Raw genomic sequence first — 19,517 nt, forward strand, 5'->3', positions numbered from 1 at the left:
CATGTCATTGCACGGACCGAAACCTGACCTGGAAGCTCTCGTGGATTGGTTTACCTTGATGCCGACGCTAATTAACTCGCTCGTAAATCCCTGGTCAGGTGAATCGCTGCTGGTGGTCGCTTCCGGGTGCTGGAGAGGAGAAAGTGAAACAGTGACGTGAATAGTTTTGTATCAGGCTAAGAGAGTAAGTGAGAGAATGGGATAGAGATGGAGAAGAGAGAGAAGGAGAGAAAAAGAGAGATAAAGAGAGGGAAAAAAGATCGAGAGAGAGAGAGAGAGGTGAGAGAAGAAAAATTACCCATATTTATCCCCCTTTAAAACATAGGAACAAAATCATAACAAAGAGAATCACGGATCAAACACAGTCTTCTAAAAATAAAAAAACTTAAAATACTCTATTACTTCCGATCAATAAAGGGGGACGTCATCACAAGGTCCTCCTCCAAAATACCGAGAGAGAAGCCCACAAGATCCTCCAACCCACAATATACATGCAAAGCAGCCGCGGCAGTTTCCCAGCGTCAAGGGTCTAGACTGCATAGTGGAAGACGTGTATTGCTTGACAATCTTCATAGTCGACGATCTGTTCCTGTACTCTGCCGTCGATGGTTTGTTGTTGTTGTTTTGAGTGGAGGTCTTCTATTGGTGGAGGATATATTGTTCCTTTAAGTTGAGCTCTTCTATTGGTGGAGGATTTGGTGTTGTTTTAAGAGGAGCTCGTCTATTGGTCGATGATTTGTTGTTCTTTTAAGTGGCACTCTTCTATTGGTCGATGGTTTGTTCTTGTTTTAAGAGGAACTGTTCTAATGGTCAACGGTCTCTATATTATGTAATTATTATCTCTTATACAGGTACATAAGTGGTATCCCAGATTACAATAGCGATCTGGTAACTACTTTGTGAATTATCTAAAGGATTTCATTAATACCAGTCCGATTTTTCGTATAATATTATTATTGTAAATGTCTAGGTGAGTCAGTTTATGGCCATCAGTTCAGTTTACAGAGCAGACGAGTGAGGGAACCTGGTCGTTTATCTTAAATGGCAGGAGATAAACTGTTCTCCTTCCCACAGGACCATCACAGCGCCAGCCAAGGACAACACCCACGTCCAGTCTCTCTCTCTCTCTCTCTCTCTCTCTCTCTCTCTCTCTCTCTCTCTGGTGCGTGAGTGAGGAGGTCGAGGAATAACTACGAAATAATATATATATGAACTGTGGTGTATGTATATTGGAGGGAAAGGGATGGAAGATGTTTATTTATTTATTTATTTATTTAGTTAGTTAGTTAGTTCGCTCGTTCGTTCGTTAGCTAGTTAGTTTTTTATCTACCTATTTACTTATGTGTGTAGAAAATGTAATGTATACCTGCAAAAAAACCAGTAAGAAACAAAAGCTGGAGAAAGATTTATATAAGATTTTAAAAGAACTTAAATATTAGATGAGTGAAATGGTAAAAAAAAAATATCCAGAAAATGGTAAACTATTTTCAATGAAGATCAAGAAATGACGCAGAGATGGATGGGCCTTAAGTGGGGGTATTTGGAGTAAGGAAGGAAGGAAGGAAGATGTTAGTGAGAGATGAAGTAGTGAGATGCATGGAGGGATAACTGGGATGGAGAGAGCAAGAGAAGAAGGTATAGACAACTACTAAAGTCCGTTCGCCTCTTCCCCTGAACAACGCACCCCGCTGCAGGTCACCATAAAAGAAAAGCCTCTGCTCTCACACCGTGCTGAGATTGACGAGTTCACGGAGGCGAAAACCGCTCCTCCTCCTCCTCCTCCTCCTCCTCCTCCTCCTCCTCCTCCTCCTCGATCTCTACTCAACATGTAAACTTTATGATAAACCTTTAAATCATACACTTGAACAGTATATTATTGATTATGACACTGTCAAAGACTTCAGGCCACCTGGCTTATTGTATCATGAACTATGTAATTACTACATTGAATCAGGAGTGCTCGAGGACATTCTTGCTGTCTATCCAAAATTTGCTGCTGGCCCACACTGATTAGTCTTCAAATAGAAAATTACTTCTACTGTATATGAACCTCTGCCCTGTGTGGCAGTGAACAGTGATACCACCCTCAGTGTCAAGACCTGACTGAATCACTCAGAATAGGCAAACTGTACTCCAAGCTTTGTCAATAAATTTGTAAAGCGTAACCGTAAGCCTCCTCCCCTCCGAGCATCCTGTCATCATAACTCTTCCTCACCTCCTCTTCCTCCTTTTTATCCTTCCTCGCTCCTTCTCCCCAACCTTCCACTCCTCCTCCTCCCAGACCCTCCTCTCACCTTGTCATCTCACCTTTACCTTCCACATTGTGTCTCGTTTTTCCTCCGTGATCCATCCTCACGTTTTCATATTGTTTTTCCAGGAAGTTGTAAAGAATTATGTCTCGTTTTCCACTCAATGATTCCTAAACCTAACCCAACCTGTTCTTTCGGTTTGTCTTCAGAATTCTTTAATTTTATCTTTACTCCTCGCTAGAATACATAAAGGAATCTAACATGTAGATCATAGATGTATGTAGTATGTAGTATTAGTATGTATGAGTGGGAGACTAGGAGTGGTTGTAAGTGAGTGAGTCTTTAGTACCATTTTCACCCATTTTCTTGAGGATAAGAGACTGACCTGTTTATTTACGTCTGATGCCTTATCTTCATAGTTGTCCTCTGCCATAGTAAGAAGATCAAGTGTGTTAGTGTGTGTGTGTGTGTGTGTGTGTGTGTGTGTGTGTGTACCGGAACTCATAAAGTTATCCAAGATCATTTAACCAATCAGGGATGAGAATTGGAATTAAAGGTCCTACTTCACAGCTCTTGAGGTAGGAGATGAGATGAAGGACCAGGTAACTACATAATTATACCTGTTAATCGTTAATGAAGTTTGATTTATCACCTACAGTCTCAGGTAGGATGTGTGTGTGTGTGATGGTCTTCTCAAACTATACTTCGTCACCGAGCTTATGAATAAATCTTTTTTTAAAGACTGTAGTTTCTCCCCTCACATGATGACTCAGTAAGACACAAAATGTTCCAGTGATATTAATATTTTAGGTCATAAAGATTGTATATATCCTCACACACACACACAGACAGTCACGTAAGCAGACTGTAATGGGAACTGTCAGAGGAGGTTGAGCTGCCCACCAACCAATGACACGCAATTCCCAGCTGCCACTCCTTACTCTCAGCTCACACACGAGGAATATTTATTTTCGCGCCAGATTACCCCGAGGTGGATATGACAGAGATCAAGTGGATACGTAATAGATAAGGTGGTTATGACAAACAGTATTTCAACAATGATATTTTAACAGCGGTATTTTAACAACAGTATTTTAACAACGGCATTTTAACAACGGTATTTTAACAACGGTATTTTAACAGGAGTACTTCAATAACCTGAACTGAGCCCTGAAATCAACCTCCTGGAAATAAGCACTTGACAGATTTTTCAGCGTTCTTGGTCAAGATGCCTTTCTGTTTTTACCGGTACTGTCTTGGCACACAGGTAAACAGTACAGCTAAACAATACTCCTACAGTCTACCTGCATTGTCTATCGTCTTATTGAACTATATTCCTATTATTATTATTATTATTATTATTATTATTATTATTATCATTATTATTATTATTATTATTATTATTATTATTATTATTATTATTATTATTATTATTATACAGGACATATGCATATTTCCTTTATTCCGACAAGATTATAGTCATATTACTAATGTTTATCCCAACTACCTACCAAGTCAAGGTTCTTTTATCATTAATCATCCCTAACTTGACCTGAAAGATTACGCTATCAAATCAGTATTATTCTTAACGATCTACCTAGTGACATTATCTCATAACAGTACAAGCACCAAGGAGTGGAAGCTTGACTCACACACCTTACCGTTCATCAGAGGTACTATTTCAGGGTCGTGTGAAGGTACAGTAAGATGGGATATGGTACAAGGTTATGGAGATGTTAACGAGATGCTGATTTGCCTTGCAGATGATAGTTCTCTCCCCCTCTCTATTTCAGGTTAATTGGACATTTCATTCTTTGTGTGTGTGTGTGTGTGTGTGTGTGTGTGTGTGTGTGTGTGTGTGTGTGTGTGTGTGTGTGTGTGTGTGTAGAGGTGAGAGGACACTAATTAACACCTGACACCTTCCCCTCACCTCTCCCGTCTCGTATGATGCCATAGGTGATATAGTTCTGGTCGTCTAAAGCCTCTCTCTCTCTCTCTGTTTCCACGTCATCAGTATAGGTCTGCCTGTGAACCTGGACCTGAATCAAGGCGTCTCAGGCACTTATACTACACCTTCTTACAGACCTGAGACCATTAGGGCTTACCAAGGACGAATTAGGGTTCTCATAAATGCTATACGGTATATGGTTATCAACAGCACTAAGGGCCCGATTGAGAGGTGATTTCCCTAAAGCTTTGACATGACAAACTGAGAGGATGAAAGATGGGAGGAGGAGGTGAAGAAGGAAGCGGTTAAGATGAGGAGGAGAAGGAGGAGGTGGTGAAGATGAGGAAGAGGAGGTATTAAAGATGAAGACTGGGAGATAGAGGTGGGGGAGGAGTGGAGGTAGCGAAGGTGAAAAAGTGGAGGTGGAGGAGGAGAGTTAAGATGCAGATGTGGGAGATTTTTTTTTTCCCTCGTCTCTGGAATACATGGGATTTCTCTCTTGACTTTCATGACACTTAAGTTTTCATCCAATTTCCTTTGACGTTTTCATCTGTTTTCTAAAATATGAGACCTTCATCTTGGCTTCCAGGACAAAGGAAGGGGAGATAATGTTGTGAACGAGAAAAGTTGAGATTGAAAAACTTAGTCAGAGAAATAATGAGTCAAATGGATACCAGTCATAATACTATATGCTTTAATCTAACCTAACCTAACCTAACCTAACCTAACCTAAGTTAACCCAACCTATCTTACCCTGACCTGAGCTAACCTAACCTAACCAAACCTAAATTTACCAAGAATGTGCTTACCAGAGTGACTGAATCTGACAACTTGCTAAGGCATCAGGCAGGGAAATATGGGAGCCAGAGGGAGAAGATTTAGTTCAGTTGTCGATATCCACAGGCACTGACAGAAGACTGGGATAACCTTTACTATTATTTTCACCTTTGTTGTCACTGTTGCCTCTCAGGGAAATTTAAATGTACAGTCCCCTTCACTAGTGCTTTTGCAGGGGCTCGTCAGGTCTTGTGCAGTGTGGCAGCCCTGTGTTTGTTTACATTCGACGAAAGGAAACACGCAATAGTAAACATAATATGGACTCAAAATAAAACAATATTAAAAAAAATATCTCAATGGAATGATTTGTGGAATACTTACATGACGAGCCCCTGTGACAGTGCTGGTGCAGATGGTATTACCCTGCCTCTATCATCTGACGCACAAAATAGCTACAACGTCTTATTATTAAACATGTATGGTTAATTAAAACCCCTATATGCAGTACTGTAATATATATGTATCAGTAGATTTTTCCATTACTGTCATACAAATATTTCTTACATATGTTAAAGCTCATTATAAAATTAATGCAAATTCCCATAAGTCAAGAACCACCCGCATTCCTTTGGAGTTAACTGTGAAGTAAATAAAATAGCAAATTTCCTGCTGGCCAAATTATAACAAAGTGGAAGGTTTACTAAGAGTATTAAGATAACACTAAGTCCGTAACAAAGTAATTTATTTACACTGCACAACAAGTTTACATTCCCATTATAACATTAACTAGTTAAGGTGTTACAGTTATATGACTAGTGAAAAAATGTTTGAACATACAAGTTTACAATTGTTACCCTGAAGGAAAATGTTAAAATGACCACAACGCCTAGGTATGGCGTCTCCCTTGTACTGAGTGGTGGTGAACTGTCCACCTGTGTATAAAGCCACACATGCTCAATATATACTGTACAGTGAAACCTTCATATAGCGGACTTCTCTTTCCGTAGATTCCGTTAGTTGGGGGTATCACATCTAACGGAACTTTGAGATAATGAACTTTCCTCTCCATGTACAGTAGTCCTCAAAGGGTTAAAACATCATCCTCAAAGAGTTAAAACATCGTACTCAAAGGGTTGAGGACAGACCTGATCATCACTAGACCATGTTTGGGTACATTTAGAGCCAGTACAGACCCAGCATTTGTCAACAGCACATAATAGAGACGTGACTGACCACCCAAGCAGCTAAAAAGCAAATCAGTGGCCAAGACGATAGTATGGTAACAAAAATGGTTAGGTTAGGTTAAGTTAGGCTAAAATTACAGTCATTGGCTCATGGTATGTGACATCTATGTAGGGAGTCATGTCGTAGGTGATGACCTTAAGTGCCAGGAATCCTCCAGAGCCATATTGACCTTTGTGAAAAAGTTCCACACCTGAGAACCAAGTACTGGGAGAAGGAGCCACATCCTGGGCATCAAAGAACGGCACAGTAAGCTGAGCCACATCCTTTATCCTGTCAGTAGGGCCAAAACGCATGTATGTGTTTGGCTTCGAGTCCTGGATAGAAGGAAATGGGAATTTAGTTGGATCATCGGGTGAGGAGGTAAGGAACTGTTGCCTTGGGTTCTTGGTGTTGACTGGTGTGTTGTCATTGCTGATCCAGTAGCTCTTGTATGGCTTCAACTCACCTGATGTAAAACTGATAGGAGTAATTTGTACCTGTGAGAGATAATGATAATGATGAAGACAAAACATCATTGAGATATCCACAATGAGATAATTCCAATATCTTCTAAAAAAATGTCTGATTAAAAAAAAAATTCGTATGTAATGTTTCCTGATTTTATATATAAAATAATAAGCAAAAATAAAAATATCAAATTGAAATTGTCTCTAAACATTTCCCTAATCCTAGGAATACTTGTTTGTCATTTGGTATCATTGTCTGTAGTAGTTCCTTTACTATGTAGTTTAGTCGTGGTACCACTGCCTACTTGATACCATTTCCTTATAATGAGACACCTCAGTTATCACCTTTCCTTACACCACAGTTATCATCCTTCTCTTAAAGTAGCTTAATGTAATAACTTCAAACAGCTGCACCTTTACTCTCCTCACCTCCAGGTTTACATGGGACCCCAGCATCCTGAGCCGGACCCCAGTGACAACATGGCCCACAGGTGCTGTCAAACGGTCCAGGTCTACGCTTCGATTCTCGTATGATAGTTTCATGTAGTGATTACCCTCTTCATAACCAGATCTGTTGACAATAAATTAATCAGCGCCAATAAAGAAGTTAAGTTAGAATCAAATGAATAAAAAAGTATAAAATATGTAATTCACTTTCATAAAAAAAATAGTCACAATGGTTACAAGTGATATTGTTTTGATCTTGTTGACGAATTCCAGTATATTCTTTGAACAGCAGTCAGTGTATACAACCACTTCATTCGTACCTGCATCTTACCTGTACTAATCTCTCTCTCCCATCTTATTCACTAAATCCAAACACATTTTTCTTAATCACTATAACCCCTTGTGTACAGGATGGATGAAGTATTACCTGAAAACATTGATAGGTTCCACATCAACCCAGTGTATGGTGGAGACGTTGACTTGTCCTTGTGGAAGTGCCTGACCTTGTTGAACCTGAAGGTGGATCACTCTCCTCTGTTTGGTGAAGCGGACACCCGTCACTATCTGCAGTATACAGTGTTGGTTATATGGTGAACTATAGACACTACCTGCAGTACTGTTGTATGGTGAATTAGACACTTATTGGCTACAACATATGAATCTCGGTAAAATAGACATTATAGAACTAAAAATTACGTGAAATCAGACAACAAACATTATAGAACTCTAACATGTATAGGCTTGGGTGTGAAGCAGCATCGATCCCAAATGAGGCAAAACAACACACCCGCACCAGATGACAGTCGGGGGAAATCAGTTCGGAGACTTTTTCCCGTGACTCAGTTGTACCACGGAGAGCGAACTTTTGTTCCCGACTGTACAGTATCTGTATATACATAGACAGACAGATCAATAGAAAGATAGACTGAAAGAGAGGCAGCAGATGGTCCCTCACGTGTGCTCACCATATTGTTGCGAGTGTCAGTGATGGCTGGGGTGAGGCTGATGTAGCGGTCAGTAGTGGGGGAGTTACCATCGTCACAGAGACACAGGCAGTATGCACAGCGGACAAACCATCTAATCCAAGAGTCCACCTTGAGTGAAGGCACTGCACAGGAGTTGCTCCCTCCCAGCTGTAGGCCGTTCTCATATCTGATATAATCGTACCGTCGGTAAGGCTTCTGGGACTGACAAATCCAAGCATCTGCGTCGTTGTATTGGCAGTCATGGATGGTGCCTAGACACTGGCGTTGTTTACCACAGAACTTGGTTTCCTGGTAGTGACAGCCTTCGCTCTTGGTGTGCTGGTAGTACTCACAGGTTTTTATACAAGTTCCATCAACGTTCATATCCACTTCATTTTCTATATAACCCTTTAAAAAATATTTATAGTAAGTTATTCAGATCTGAAAATAGGTTAATAAATATAAATTACTATATTATTCTTTTACCGCATCCTCTTGTATTGATAAAGGGCATCTGTTCCCCCTATCTGTGGAAACACCCTAACATAAAGAATGAAGTCCCCCCTCCCTCCCTCCTCAGCTCTTCAACACTGCCCTTCCCTCCCTCACATTATCTAACAAACTGCCTTTCTTCATTATTTGTGTAGAGTATGAATGAGTATGAGTAAGCCACGCCCCTCGTCTTTAGCTACAAATAGCTGATTGGTTCCCTGAGCGTTCTACCCCCCCCCCCGGGACTGCGCATTTACAGTATATAAGAGCGTATTTATATCGACCTTTTATAACAAATATTTAAAATTTTCTAACATCCTCTCTGAAGTGCTAATGCCCTGAAATAATTTGCATTTTAATAGTTCATATATTTAACATTATTTTAGATAATAACAGGTCTGCCTACCAATTGTGAACACATTTAGTTGGAATTTTCTGTGAACCAATCAGCTATTAGTATAGAAGAGGGGCGTGGCTTAGCGTAGAAAGGGTCTAGCACATCTCACATGTACAGTATACAAAAGAGTTGTTATTCAAGATGATGTGGACAGATATGAAGCCTTTTAGTGTTCCAAGAGACAATGAAGCTGACACTACACTTGACTATCCTCATTTCCCCAACCTATAAAGTTAGGAACCTATTTACAGCAGGGTGGTCTGGGAGTAACACTGAGATTGAACCAAAAACTTATTGGACAGGAGTTGAGTACTATATCCACTCAGCCACCACACTCCCGTTTTCATGCTTGTGTGTATTCTTGCCTGTAAAAGCTCTGTTAACTGCACATATGTCTTGCCCTCCTGGTGCTCTGGGGGGTCACACCTAAGGAAGTCCTGAGACTCGCGTAGTTGCAGCTTCCTTGCCTCCCTCAACATGTCTTCTGAATACTGCAGGTACAGACCCTTTGACACTCGTTGCTCCGCTGTAAAGTTACCTGTAATGTTGGTAACAGTGTACGATACAGTAAAGGTAAATAAGAGAATATTTCAGTCATAATACTTAACTTGTTTTTGTATTACAGTAGAGTCAAATGGGTATATAAGTTTTAAGTTGAAATGGATGATCTAAGTCATCATAAAGTTACTTAGATTAATACAAAAGCAGAGTATTGGTGTAGTGTCCACTTGCTCCTTGTTTAAAACAGTGACTCCTACCCTAAGTGGGAAGCATTGAATGGCCAAATGCGTGCTGGTGAGAGCCGCACTTCAGAACGGCAAAATGAACAGATTAACTTATCTACTTACTTGATCATCAGTTTAATAAAAATCAAATAAAAAAAACATCACACTTAAATGGTGAAATGTATATCAGTTGCTATTCAAAATATCACTGAAATAATTCATGAAATTTACTGAAAGGTTTGAGTGAGTTGGGTGTTTATTAACCTATATAGTAAATCAGATATTTACCCCCTTGTATACGTGGCCCCCTCAGTGCTGAATAAAATCGTCTGCCATTATCCAAATAAATTATAAAAAGTGGCATCCCCATAGTGAAGGAGTTAGCACGTTAGGAAAGAGAAACATCACAGATTTTCTACAAAAGGAGTCACAGATTAATGACATTGTTTGGTATGGCCTTTAGCTGCTGAAACTGATAACACGACCATAAATGTCCACCATTAAGAAACGAAAATTTTACACCATTTCAACTCTTGTAATGCTTTTTTTCCCCTTGCACTATCACCTAACACTATAAATAACATTAATGGTGTCAGCTCAGACATACCTTCGTTATATGCTCTCAGAACCATCCTGGCAAATTCCAGCATCGCATAACCCCGAGCTTGAGTGAGTGACAGCACCGTGTAGAGGCCTCGCATTATCTGTTGTGGTGACTGATGTACATAACACCTATCACTCATCTGTAAGGTCAGAGAGAATGTTACATATGTCATTATGTTTTTCAATTATTCCAGTTTTCCTTAATCCCTTCATTACGGGACGCCACTTTTAATATTTGATTTGTGTAATGCTAGACACAAGTGGTTAAAATACAGCTTTTGGTAAGATTGTGTATTAACTGCCTGTTCTGAAGGATAACGGTATGCACTAACTGTACGTGAAAAACAAGAACAACGATTGAAATACAGTTATCAATACCGGACACGTGTCCCTAGAAACAGTATAAAGAATGCATTACAGTACGGGGATCTGAAGCAAATATTTAAGGCTCCATCCTAACATACAATCCATGCATAGTTAAGAAAAAATACCTGTTTCTAATAAATAAAGTACCTGTACATCAGACATTGAGTATAGAGAGAAGGATAATATTTCCTTTAAAGGTATACTGTACCTGATACAGTGGCTGGCATCACTGTGGAATGTTTATTAAGCATCCTTAGTCTGGCTACTATTGTCAGGTTCCCTAGGGACATCCCGGGAGTTTTAATACGATGTAAACAAACACAGATATGCCACATCTCACAAAATCTTCCAGCCCCTGTATAAGGTATAAGTGCTGGCAACTGTACATCAAATATTAAGTAAAGAAAGAAAGATAATGTTTCCTATAATTCACCTGAAGAGCCTGGTGTAGCTTGAAGAATAAACTTGATGGGTGTGAGATCTTTGTGTGTGATTCATCAGCTTTGTTGGGAAAAATCTCGCGAGCGACCGTCCCAGACACCACGTAGACATCTTTAGGGTTATTCTGCTCTGCGGGCTGCTGCTGTAGAAAAAACATGTCAACACCTAACGCTGACGATAATAGAGAAACAAAACAGGGAAGAGGAAAAAAAAAAAACACAATAAAAACAGACTAACACGTTGGAAACACACCTCCATGTCCAATCAGCAGTGTTAAGCAGCGTTAGTACTTGAGTAGGTGACTGCCTGGCCTTAAAAACACCGGATGTTCCTTGCATAAAGACTCAACTGGAAACAAGACGCTTATGGCTTTGTCAGCTGTCCTTGTTCAAATTGACTGAATATCTATTATTAAATCGTAAAATATGGCTCACATTAAGTAAAGGAGAATTCCCTATTGTCAGGTCTTTATTTTTGTTCTTTACTGTCAATACTAATGATTTCCTGTAATTCTAGACAACCACAAATGAACCAAATTGACTAATATCTAAGGAAAATCATTATGTATACAGTGTGCCATAAAAGAAGAGAAACATTCTACCTGTAATATATTTATATCGTTAAAACAAAGGAACCATCCTACCTGTGAATGTACGAGTAAAGGGGAATTGGATCCGTGTGCCCCCTCAGGTGCTGCCAAGGAGTGAAGGTGAGTCATAGAGGCCATAACACAGTGGTGATCGTGTGACAATACAGAGTTTGCGAAGTCCCTTAACGTGTGGTCCTCAACCTGGCGAGAAAGATCATAAAGGGATCATGAACAAAAGCACATCACTTATAACAAGTCTGAAATAGTTTTAAGGAGACCGTGAGACGTGTAGTATGAAAAGGACTACGGATGCATTTCATTATTGGAAATTTACTTCAATAAATCGAAATTTTCATAAATAATTTATACGTGATTTTACAGTATTGCTAAACTACATAAAACGGTTGTCGTTAAAAGTTGATCTATCATATATGGGAAGTTTTTCTGAGTTTGAAGTCAATTTTAATCAACCTCAAGCATAAAGTTTATGTATTGTCCCTTTAATAATTTTATAGAATGATCAAGTTTCTGATACCATCTTCCTTGAAACCCTAAGAATATTGTTTACCTCTTAAACCTCTCAGGACCTTCACACATGAAACATAATTTCCAAACGCGAAATACATTAAGAAAGTAGTAATTGCCCTGTTAGCTACACACCTTCAGATCCCAAGGTGTCATTTAACTACTGCTGACTACACGGTTTATGCTTACTTTGTCTACACCCATTATGTCTACTCTGAAAATGTCACATATTCCCAGAATGTCTAGTATCAGTTAATGATGACCTGATCTGACCAAACTTAACCTAACCAAACCTAACCAAACCAAACCAAACCTAACCAAACCAAACCTAACCTAACCCAATGGAAAGTAGACGGACTGGAATGTTACCGACTGCACCATATCAGGACTCGCCTTCTCCTTGATGTTCTGGTAGAGAAGGAACCTCTTGTACAGGGTGTTGATGGGTTGGATGTACTCCTCCATAGTGTCGAGAGCAATTTCCCAGCGTACTAAATCACTTCTCTCTTTACCCACGTCTCTTAAAGAACTGATAATTCCATGAGCCTGTAATAACATAAGACGTGTTATGGATAATACAACCATCTGTAACACCTACATTACACTCTGAAATCTATTTATATCACAAGAAAATCTCATTTTTTTTAACACTATTATTTTTTATTAATTTTCATTACCTCCTTCTACCATACCAACCCCTTGCCCCCCCCCTCCTATCATACCCACCCCTTGTTCCCCCTCCTACCATACCAACCCCTTGCCCCCCCCCTCCTACCATACCCACCCCATTTTCCAACAGATCAAGGCGTCGTGACAGCAGCTGAAACAGCCCCAGCAACTTCCTGTCTCTCATAGTGGAGGAAGAGACAAAGTCGACATCATTAGGTGAGACGTTGAACATCTGAAAGCAGGAACTAATGTACAGACGAACATACGGCGTACCCTCAGACAGTACTATGATACGATTTACATTATAACACTACTGTATATTTATGTAACTTATTCAATAAAAGTGATAAAATAAACAATTATGCTGAAATTAACCTGGTGTAAAATCATAATTATTTAATTAATTAAAAAAGTTACCAAGATCACCCACACCACACTCACCTGATCAACAACAATTTTGATGAACTTGTCCACACCCAGCCCAACCTTACCAGGGTCGATGAGGGTTACCAAGGCTGCGTCCACGTCACCGAGGATTGGGGTCAACAGCTTCAGTGTGTCTCTCTCTGGAAACAGTGTATACAAGCTCCTTTTAAACCTGGTGTTGAATTAATAAAGGTTTGTACGATGACAATTCCTCTTAAAAGTATCTTTACGATGTTGCATTAGATAATATGACACAACGAACGAAACGGAGGATTTTGACAACAACCACTACCGAGAAAACAGCCACATCTTACCAAGCTTTTGAGCGTCTGTAAATTCTTTCCATAAGGCCGAAGTTGTTCCTGTCAGCAAAACAACCATCATCACCACCACCCACCACCTTCGCTTGCCCATCCTCACCACACCACCACACTATGAGGGGATTGGATGACACCACACTGAGTTATAGGTCAGTGTACTCAAACGTATCTGTAATGGTAGAAGAAAACATAATAATAATAATAATAATAATAATAATAATAATAATAATAATGGTTACTTGGTGAAGGTTAAGGTTACTAGGTGAAGGCGAGACTAGGTACATGAAGACTAGGGTTAGCAAGAATAATTACACAAGTCCAGGTACACGACATATTTTGGCTCTCAACCCTGACTCATGAGGCCGGGTGTGTCTTTTGTGGGAATAAAAAAAAAACTCTGACCAAAATGCACCAATATTTGTTTTACTTGACTGAACTTTGGATAAATTAATAGACTCAACTGCTTTAAAACTTAGGTTATAAAATTTAAGACGAAAATTTAGTGTGGTGTGCGTTATAGTGTGAAGTGATGAGTGAGATAATAAGTAATATTTTGTTGTGCATCATGCTAACTACAAACCTTGACCGCACCTTACCACATCACTAATATAATACTGAAGGGATAACATATATATATTAAAATCCCCCCAAAATGAAAATAAAAATATATAAAAATCAATAATATTTATATTGTGAAGTAATTAGTTAAAACAGCAACAAGAAACACATTTACGATCATAAAACCTGATTTGGCATTTTCAAATGAATTTTGGGCGAGATTTTCCACAAATTCAGCCCTTGTCAAAATCAAATTGCTTGTAGTTAAAAATTTTCGCTTGGATTTCAAGTGCTTAAGAACCAAACAGCATTTTCTTACAAAACAACAACAATTTGCTTTTTTTTCTGTTCTGGTATGCCCACCATCATCCCTCCTGGCAGTACGTGTGTCTGAGCCAAGCATCATCTGCCCTCTTGTGTTTGATAAATATGGACAGACACGACACTTGTTGTGCATGTAGCGCTGTGCTGTGCGTCGTCACCTGCTCACTCAGCTGGTAGTCCTTCCCGACTTACACAACCCAGCCAGTGATGGCGTCTGTCACCCCCCACACAACCCAGCCAGAGATGGCGTCTGTCACCCCACACACAACCCAGCCAGTGATGGCGTCTGTCACCCCACACACAACCCAGCCAGAGATGGCGTCTGTCACCCCACACACAACCCAGCCAGTGATGGCGTCTGATGGCGTCTGTCACCCCACACACAACCCAGCCAGTGATGGCGTCTGTCACCTCACACACAACCCAGCCAGAGATGGCGCGTCACCCCACACACAACCCAGCCAGTGATGGCGTCTGTCACCCCCACACAACCCAGCCAGAGATGGCGTCTGTCACCCCACACAACCCAGCCAGTGATGGCGTCTGTCACCCCACACACAACCCAGCCAGTGATGGCGTCTGTCACCTCACACACAACCCAGCCAGAGATGGCGTCTGTCACCCCACACACAACCCAGCCAGTGATGGCGTCTGTCACCCCACACACAACCCAGCCAGAGATGGCGTCTGTCACCCCACACACAACCCAGCCAGAGATGGCGTCTGTCACCCCACACACAAACCCAGCCAGAGATGGCGTCTGTCACCCCACACACAACCCAGCCAGTGATGGCGTCTGTCACCCCACACACAACCCAGCCAGAGATGGCGTCTGTCACTCCACACACACACCCCCAGCCAGTGATGGCGTCTGTCACCCCACACACAACCCAGCCAGTGATGGCGTCTGTCACCCCACACACCCAGCCAGTGATGGCGTCTGTCACCCCCCACACCCAGCCAGAGATGGCGTCTGTCACCCACACACAACCCAGCCAGTGATGGCGTCTGTCACCCCACACACAACCCAGCCAGAGATGGCGTCTGTCACCCCACACACAACCCAGCCAGAGATGGCGTCTGTCACCCCACACACAACCCAGCCAGTGATGGCGTCTGTCACCCCACACACAACCCAGCCAGAGATGGCGTCTGTCACCCCACACACAACCCAGCCAGAGATGGCGTCTGTCACCCCACACACAACCCAGCCAGTGATGGCGTCTGTCACCCCACACACAACTCAGCCAGAGATGGCGTCTGTCACCCCACACACAACCCAGCCAGTGATGGCGTCTGTCACCCCACACACAACCCAGCCAGTGATGGCGTCTGTCACCCCACACACAACCCAGCCAGTGATGGCGTCTGTCACCCACACACAACCAGGGTAGGATTATATTTAAGGCAGGTCAGTTGAGTGTGACCTGTGAGTGTGTCAGGCATCATTGCTTGATCAGGACATAAGTGAGACCACATTGTGTATATAACTTTGTTCCTCTGCACATTTCTTATATTGTGAAGACTGTGTGTGATATAGTCGGTACCGTAGTGTGTCAACGTGTATTCATTGGGACCAAAATGTGAGCTCTCTCCTGTGGAAATTATCAATAGCGGTAAAAAAATAACCTGTTACTATGGACTTCAACACACCAAGCATGCCACTCACAAAACCAAATTGTAATAGATGTGTGTCTTGAAAAATCCAGTGGTCAGTGTCTAGCAGTATAACGACAAACCTAGACACACACTGACACCACCAGGCTCCTCATCTCACCCAAATCTGTCTTACCTAAGGGAATAAAACACCAAACTGCCAATAGTACTTAACACCATTCACCCCAACCAAACCTATGCTCGTGGTGGGAGTATATATTTCGTATCAACAATAAACACTTTTTTATGTTCTCATAATATTGGACAGGAATTAAAAAATGGCTATTATTGACGACTACACTGCCACTGATATTTCAGAGAGAACGAGTTTAAAATCGCCGCAATTTCACTGTGTTTTATACTGGACACTGTCGTAGTTATGGTACATGTGTTAAGAAGATATTATTTATACGTTCAAAAGTTAATTGGAAAGCCTTTTAATTGCTTTATTTAGCTATTTAAAATGTAATAATATCATATATATATATATATATATATATATATATATATATATATATATATATATATATATATATATATATATATATATATATATATATATATATATATATATGTGTATATATATATATATATCATGTAGATCCACAATGAAAACGTGGATAAGATAAATCTTGACAAAATCAGACGGGAAAAGGGAAGCAACGGAGCACCTTAGCTTAGATGTCTTGAATAAAGGCGAAAGCTAAGGTGCTCCGTTGTTTCCCTTTTCCCGTGTGATTTTATCAAGATATATATATATATATATATATATATATATATATATATATATATATATATATATATATATATATATATATATATATATATATATACTGTATGTACAAGTAATACTATACCATGGTACTGTATATATGTCGGCTGGAATATTTGTCTTAACCATTAACCATTAAAATTATTCAGGATATTCAAAACAATATATGTATTTTCTAAGATAATATTACGAATTTTCTGTGACTTTTGTCTTGTCATTGAAATCTAACTCGGGGATCCGGAGCGTCAGTGTGTTAGGCTACTCGCTGTAAGAAAGGACTCCCGGACTTCCCAGGTTGAATCACTTACTTTAGTTGGTTCTCGTAGGCTAAGTGAGATTAGATCCTGTGAGATAAGGTGACTCATTTAGATTACGGTACTTTAACTTAACGAGACATATAGTGGTACAGTTGTTGTAGATATGTAGTACAGTGGGGTATTAGTAGTATGGTAAACATGTAGTATTTTATGTAGCGTAGGAGTATGGAGAACCACACACACACACACACACACACGAAGTTTCCTACAACACCGTGGTGACTGGTACTAGACACGTGTATTACGGGGACAGTACCCAGGCCTTCCTCCACCGTACCCTGGACAGTATCCGTATACAGCAGTACTGTTGGCGTGAGTTAGGTTTTCTGTCAAACACTGCTGGACACATTTCACTTACAATGCCTAAAGTGAGAACTACTTCAATACTTAACAATTTCAATTAACTTTACCTTGATGTGTTAGGTGAAATGGGGTCGGATTAACACTGACACTCCCGTACTTTATCCCGTCCTTGATATTAGACAAATAAATAAAATAGCAGATTTTTGGATAACTCTTGAAATAATTCATAATCACTACAATATTAATAGAGATAATGATAACACTAGTTAAAGGTTAAGTATAAACTGTGTATATACAAGGGTGGAAGAACAACCTTGAACAAATGTCAATTCGTTTCGTAACAAGACATAACAAGATATTACAACACGTCACCTCTCCTGCGGGTATACAACAACTTTCAATACCGTTTATAACACAAAAATCTAACAACACACAACATGAACAACAACACACCAACGTCCTGAGAATTGTTCATCAGACAGTGTTGCACCTCAACAGTGACCTTGTCATTGTATAATTATAACCCATAATTACTTGTTGTCACGCCCAAACGGTATAAGCTTTGGGTGAGCAAGACCGTAATTACTCTCAATTATTCTCGCTGATAATTCGGTGATCAACATTAGTCCATAACACAAACAGACTGAACCAATTGCAACACCACCCCGTCGTCGATATTAATAACACAAAACAAATATCAGATTTTTTTTTTATTTATTTACACAAAATAAACTTCCCTTATGCACTTCATAGGCTTCGTAAGGCAGCGCATAGTGTCTCAAAGTTATCAGTTTCTGCACAACAACCTGTATGTATGTTGTACTTACATGAGGAGTCAGTGCCTCTCCCTAGCAGCTTACTGTCATCCAAGTCTTTATAAATACTTCCCCTCGCACACAAATAACCCAAGGGAAGGTGAACACTTGAGCAGGGAGCAACGGCGTGTTATGAGACGCAGTAGTGGAGGTCAACTGAGCGTCTGAGCCAAGTGTTGTGTGTGGTGTGTGTTGTCACTTGTGGTGCCAAGCCAAACTCCCCCCATCCCCGCCGGCATCCCCCCCCTTGTCACTATCTGGCCTCCTACAGGGGAACACCCCGCCCCCACCACCACCACCACCCTCAGGCTGCTCCCCAACACACTCGATAATATCGCATAACACTTCAGCGAGATTGACTTGATACAGTTTGTCATTAATGAAAACAATAACAACACACACACACACACTACTACTACTATCACTACTACTACTTGGCTGTCACTCGAAATCGAGTATGACGATCATCCACTTATGGTACAATGATATGAGTTATTAAGGATGTCACCTTCTTTGGTGAGTTCTGGGGTGACTAGACAGGCCGATACGGGACCGGCAGGGCCGTCCACAGATGTTGCATGTGTGGAGGGCTACATCTAGTGGGGGAGGGGCGGCAGCAGCGTCTTTCCGGCGCTGGCGCTTCTCTGCCTCGGTATGCAGTCGGGCTAACTCAAAAGTATTAATACTTTCTCATATGGTGCTCCTCTAGGCGTTACGCTGTGGAGTAATCGTCTCCCAGGTAAAGGGGTCGATTTGGCACTTTTTCAGGTTTGTCTTAAGACTATCCTTATACCGCTTCTGCTGTCTGCCACACACACACACAGCCAGCTAACAACGTAGTTCAGTTATCATGGCAATAATTAGGTTAGGTTAGGTTAGAATATTTCAAGCTGTGTCGTTTTCTCTCTCTTCATACTGTAAATAACTGACATGGGAGATAAAAAGAAAGACGTAAACAAACGAACATGGAATCTAACTGACGAAAACGATATGAACTGAAAAAAATATATACTATGGGAAGAATGTTAAACAGTTTACCTCACTATTGTGGTTTACGACCAACATGTGCGGCCTGTTGGTGTACACTTGTTTGTGTTGTGTCTCTATCATATATACTGTACGTGACGAACAGTGGAGGTGTG

The 19,517-nt window shown here is 40.6% G+C and overlaps 1 protein-coding gene across 3 annotated transcripts; it reads right to left on the minus strand.

Annotated features, from left to right (window-relative positions):
• Window positions 1-5,699: 5,699 nt before the first annotated feature.
• Window positions 5,700-18,549, minus strand: LOC121880111. 3 transcript variants are annotated; one of them, XM_042387178.1, is made up of 13 exons: window positions 18,388-18,549; window positions 13,625-13,799; window positions 13,326-13,450; window positions 13,000-13,116; window positions 12,585-12,761; window positions 11,745-11,891; window positions 11,094-11,240; window positions 10,299-10,434; window positions 9,332-9,504; window positions 8,078-8,485; window positions 7,540-7,676; window positions 7,095-7,236; window positions 5,700-6,695 (listed from the first exon to the last, which is right to left on the minus strand). In XM_042387178.1, the coding sequence occupies exons 2-13, from the start codon at window positions 13,722-13,724 to the stop codon at window positions 6,282-6,284; spliced, it is 2,223 nt and encodes a 740-aa protein (XP_042243112.1). In that variant the 5' UTR covers window positions 13,725-13,799; window positions 18,388-18,549; the 3' UTR covers window positions 5,700-6,281. The 3 variants fall into 3 exon arrangements, with proteins under 3 accessions (XP_042243112.1, XP_042243119.1, XP_042243105.1); XM_042387185.1 differs by having other exon boundaries at window positions 11,094-11,243; window positions 12,609-12,761; window positions 18,388-18,548; XM_042387171.1 differs by having other exon boundaries at window positions 11,094-11,243; window positions 18,388-18,548.
• Window positions 18,550-19,517: the final 968 nt, after the last annotated feature.

Source organism: Homarus americanus, unplaced genomic scaffold (genome assembly GCF_018991925.1).
Source record: "Homarus americanus isolate GMGI-L3 unplaced genomic scaffold, GMGI_Hamer_2.0 scaffold50564, whole genome shotgun sequence".
Lineage (NCBI taxonomy): Eukaryota > Metazoa > Arthropoda > Malacostraca > Decapoda > Nephropidae > Homarus > Homarus americanus.

Coding starts and splice junctions, on each gene's coding strand:
- LOC121880111 (XM_042387171.1), bottom strand. CDS start 13,724: ATGGGCAAGCGAAGGTGGTGGGTGGTGGTGATGATGGTTGTTTTGCTG. Junction 9,505..10,298: donor TCTGAGAGCATATAACGAAG/GTATGTCTGAGC, acceptor CCAACATTACAG/GTAACTTTACAGCGGAGCAA. Junction 7,677..8,077: donor CTGACACTCGCAACAATATG/GTGAGCACACGT, acceptor TGTATACTGCAG/ATAGTGACGGGTGTCCGCTT.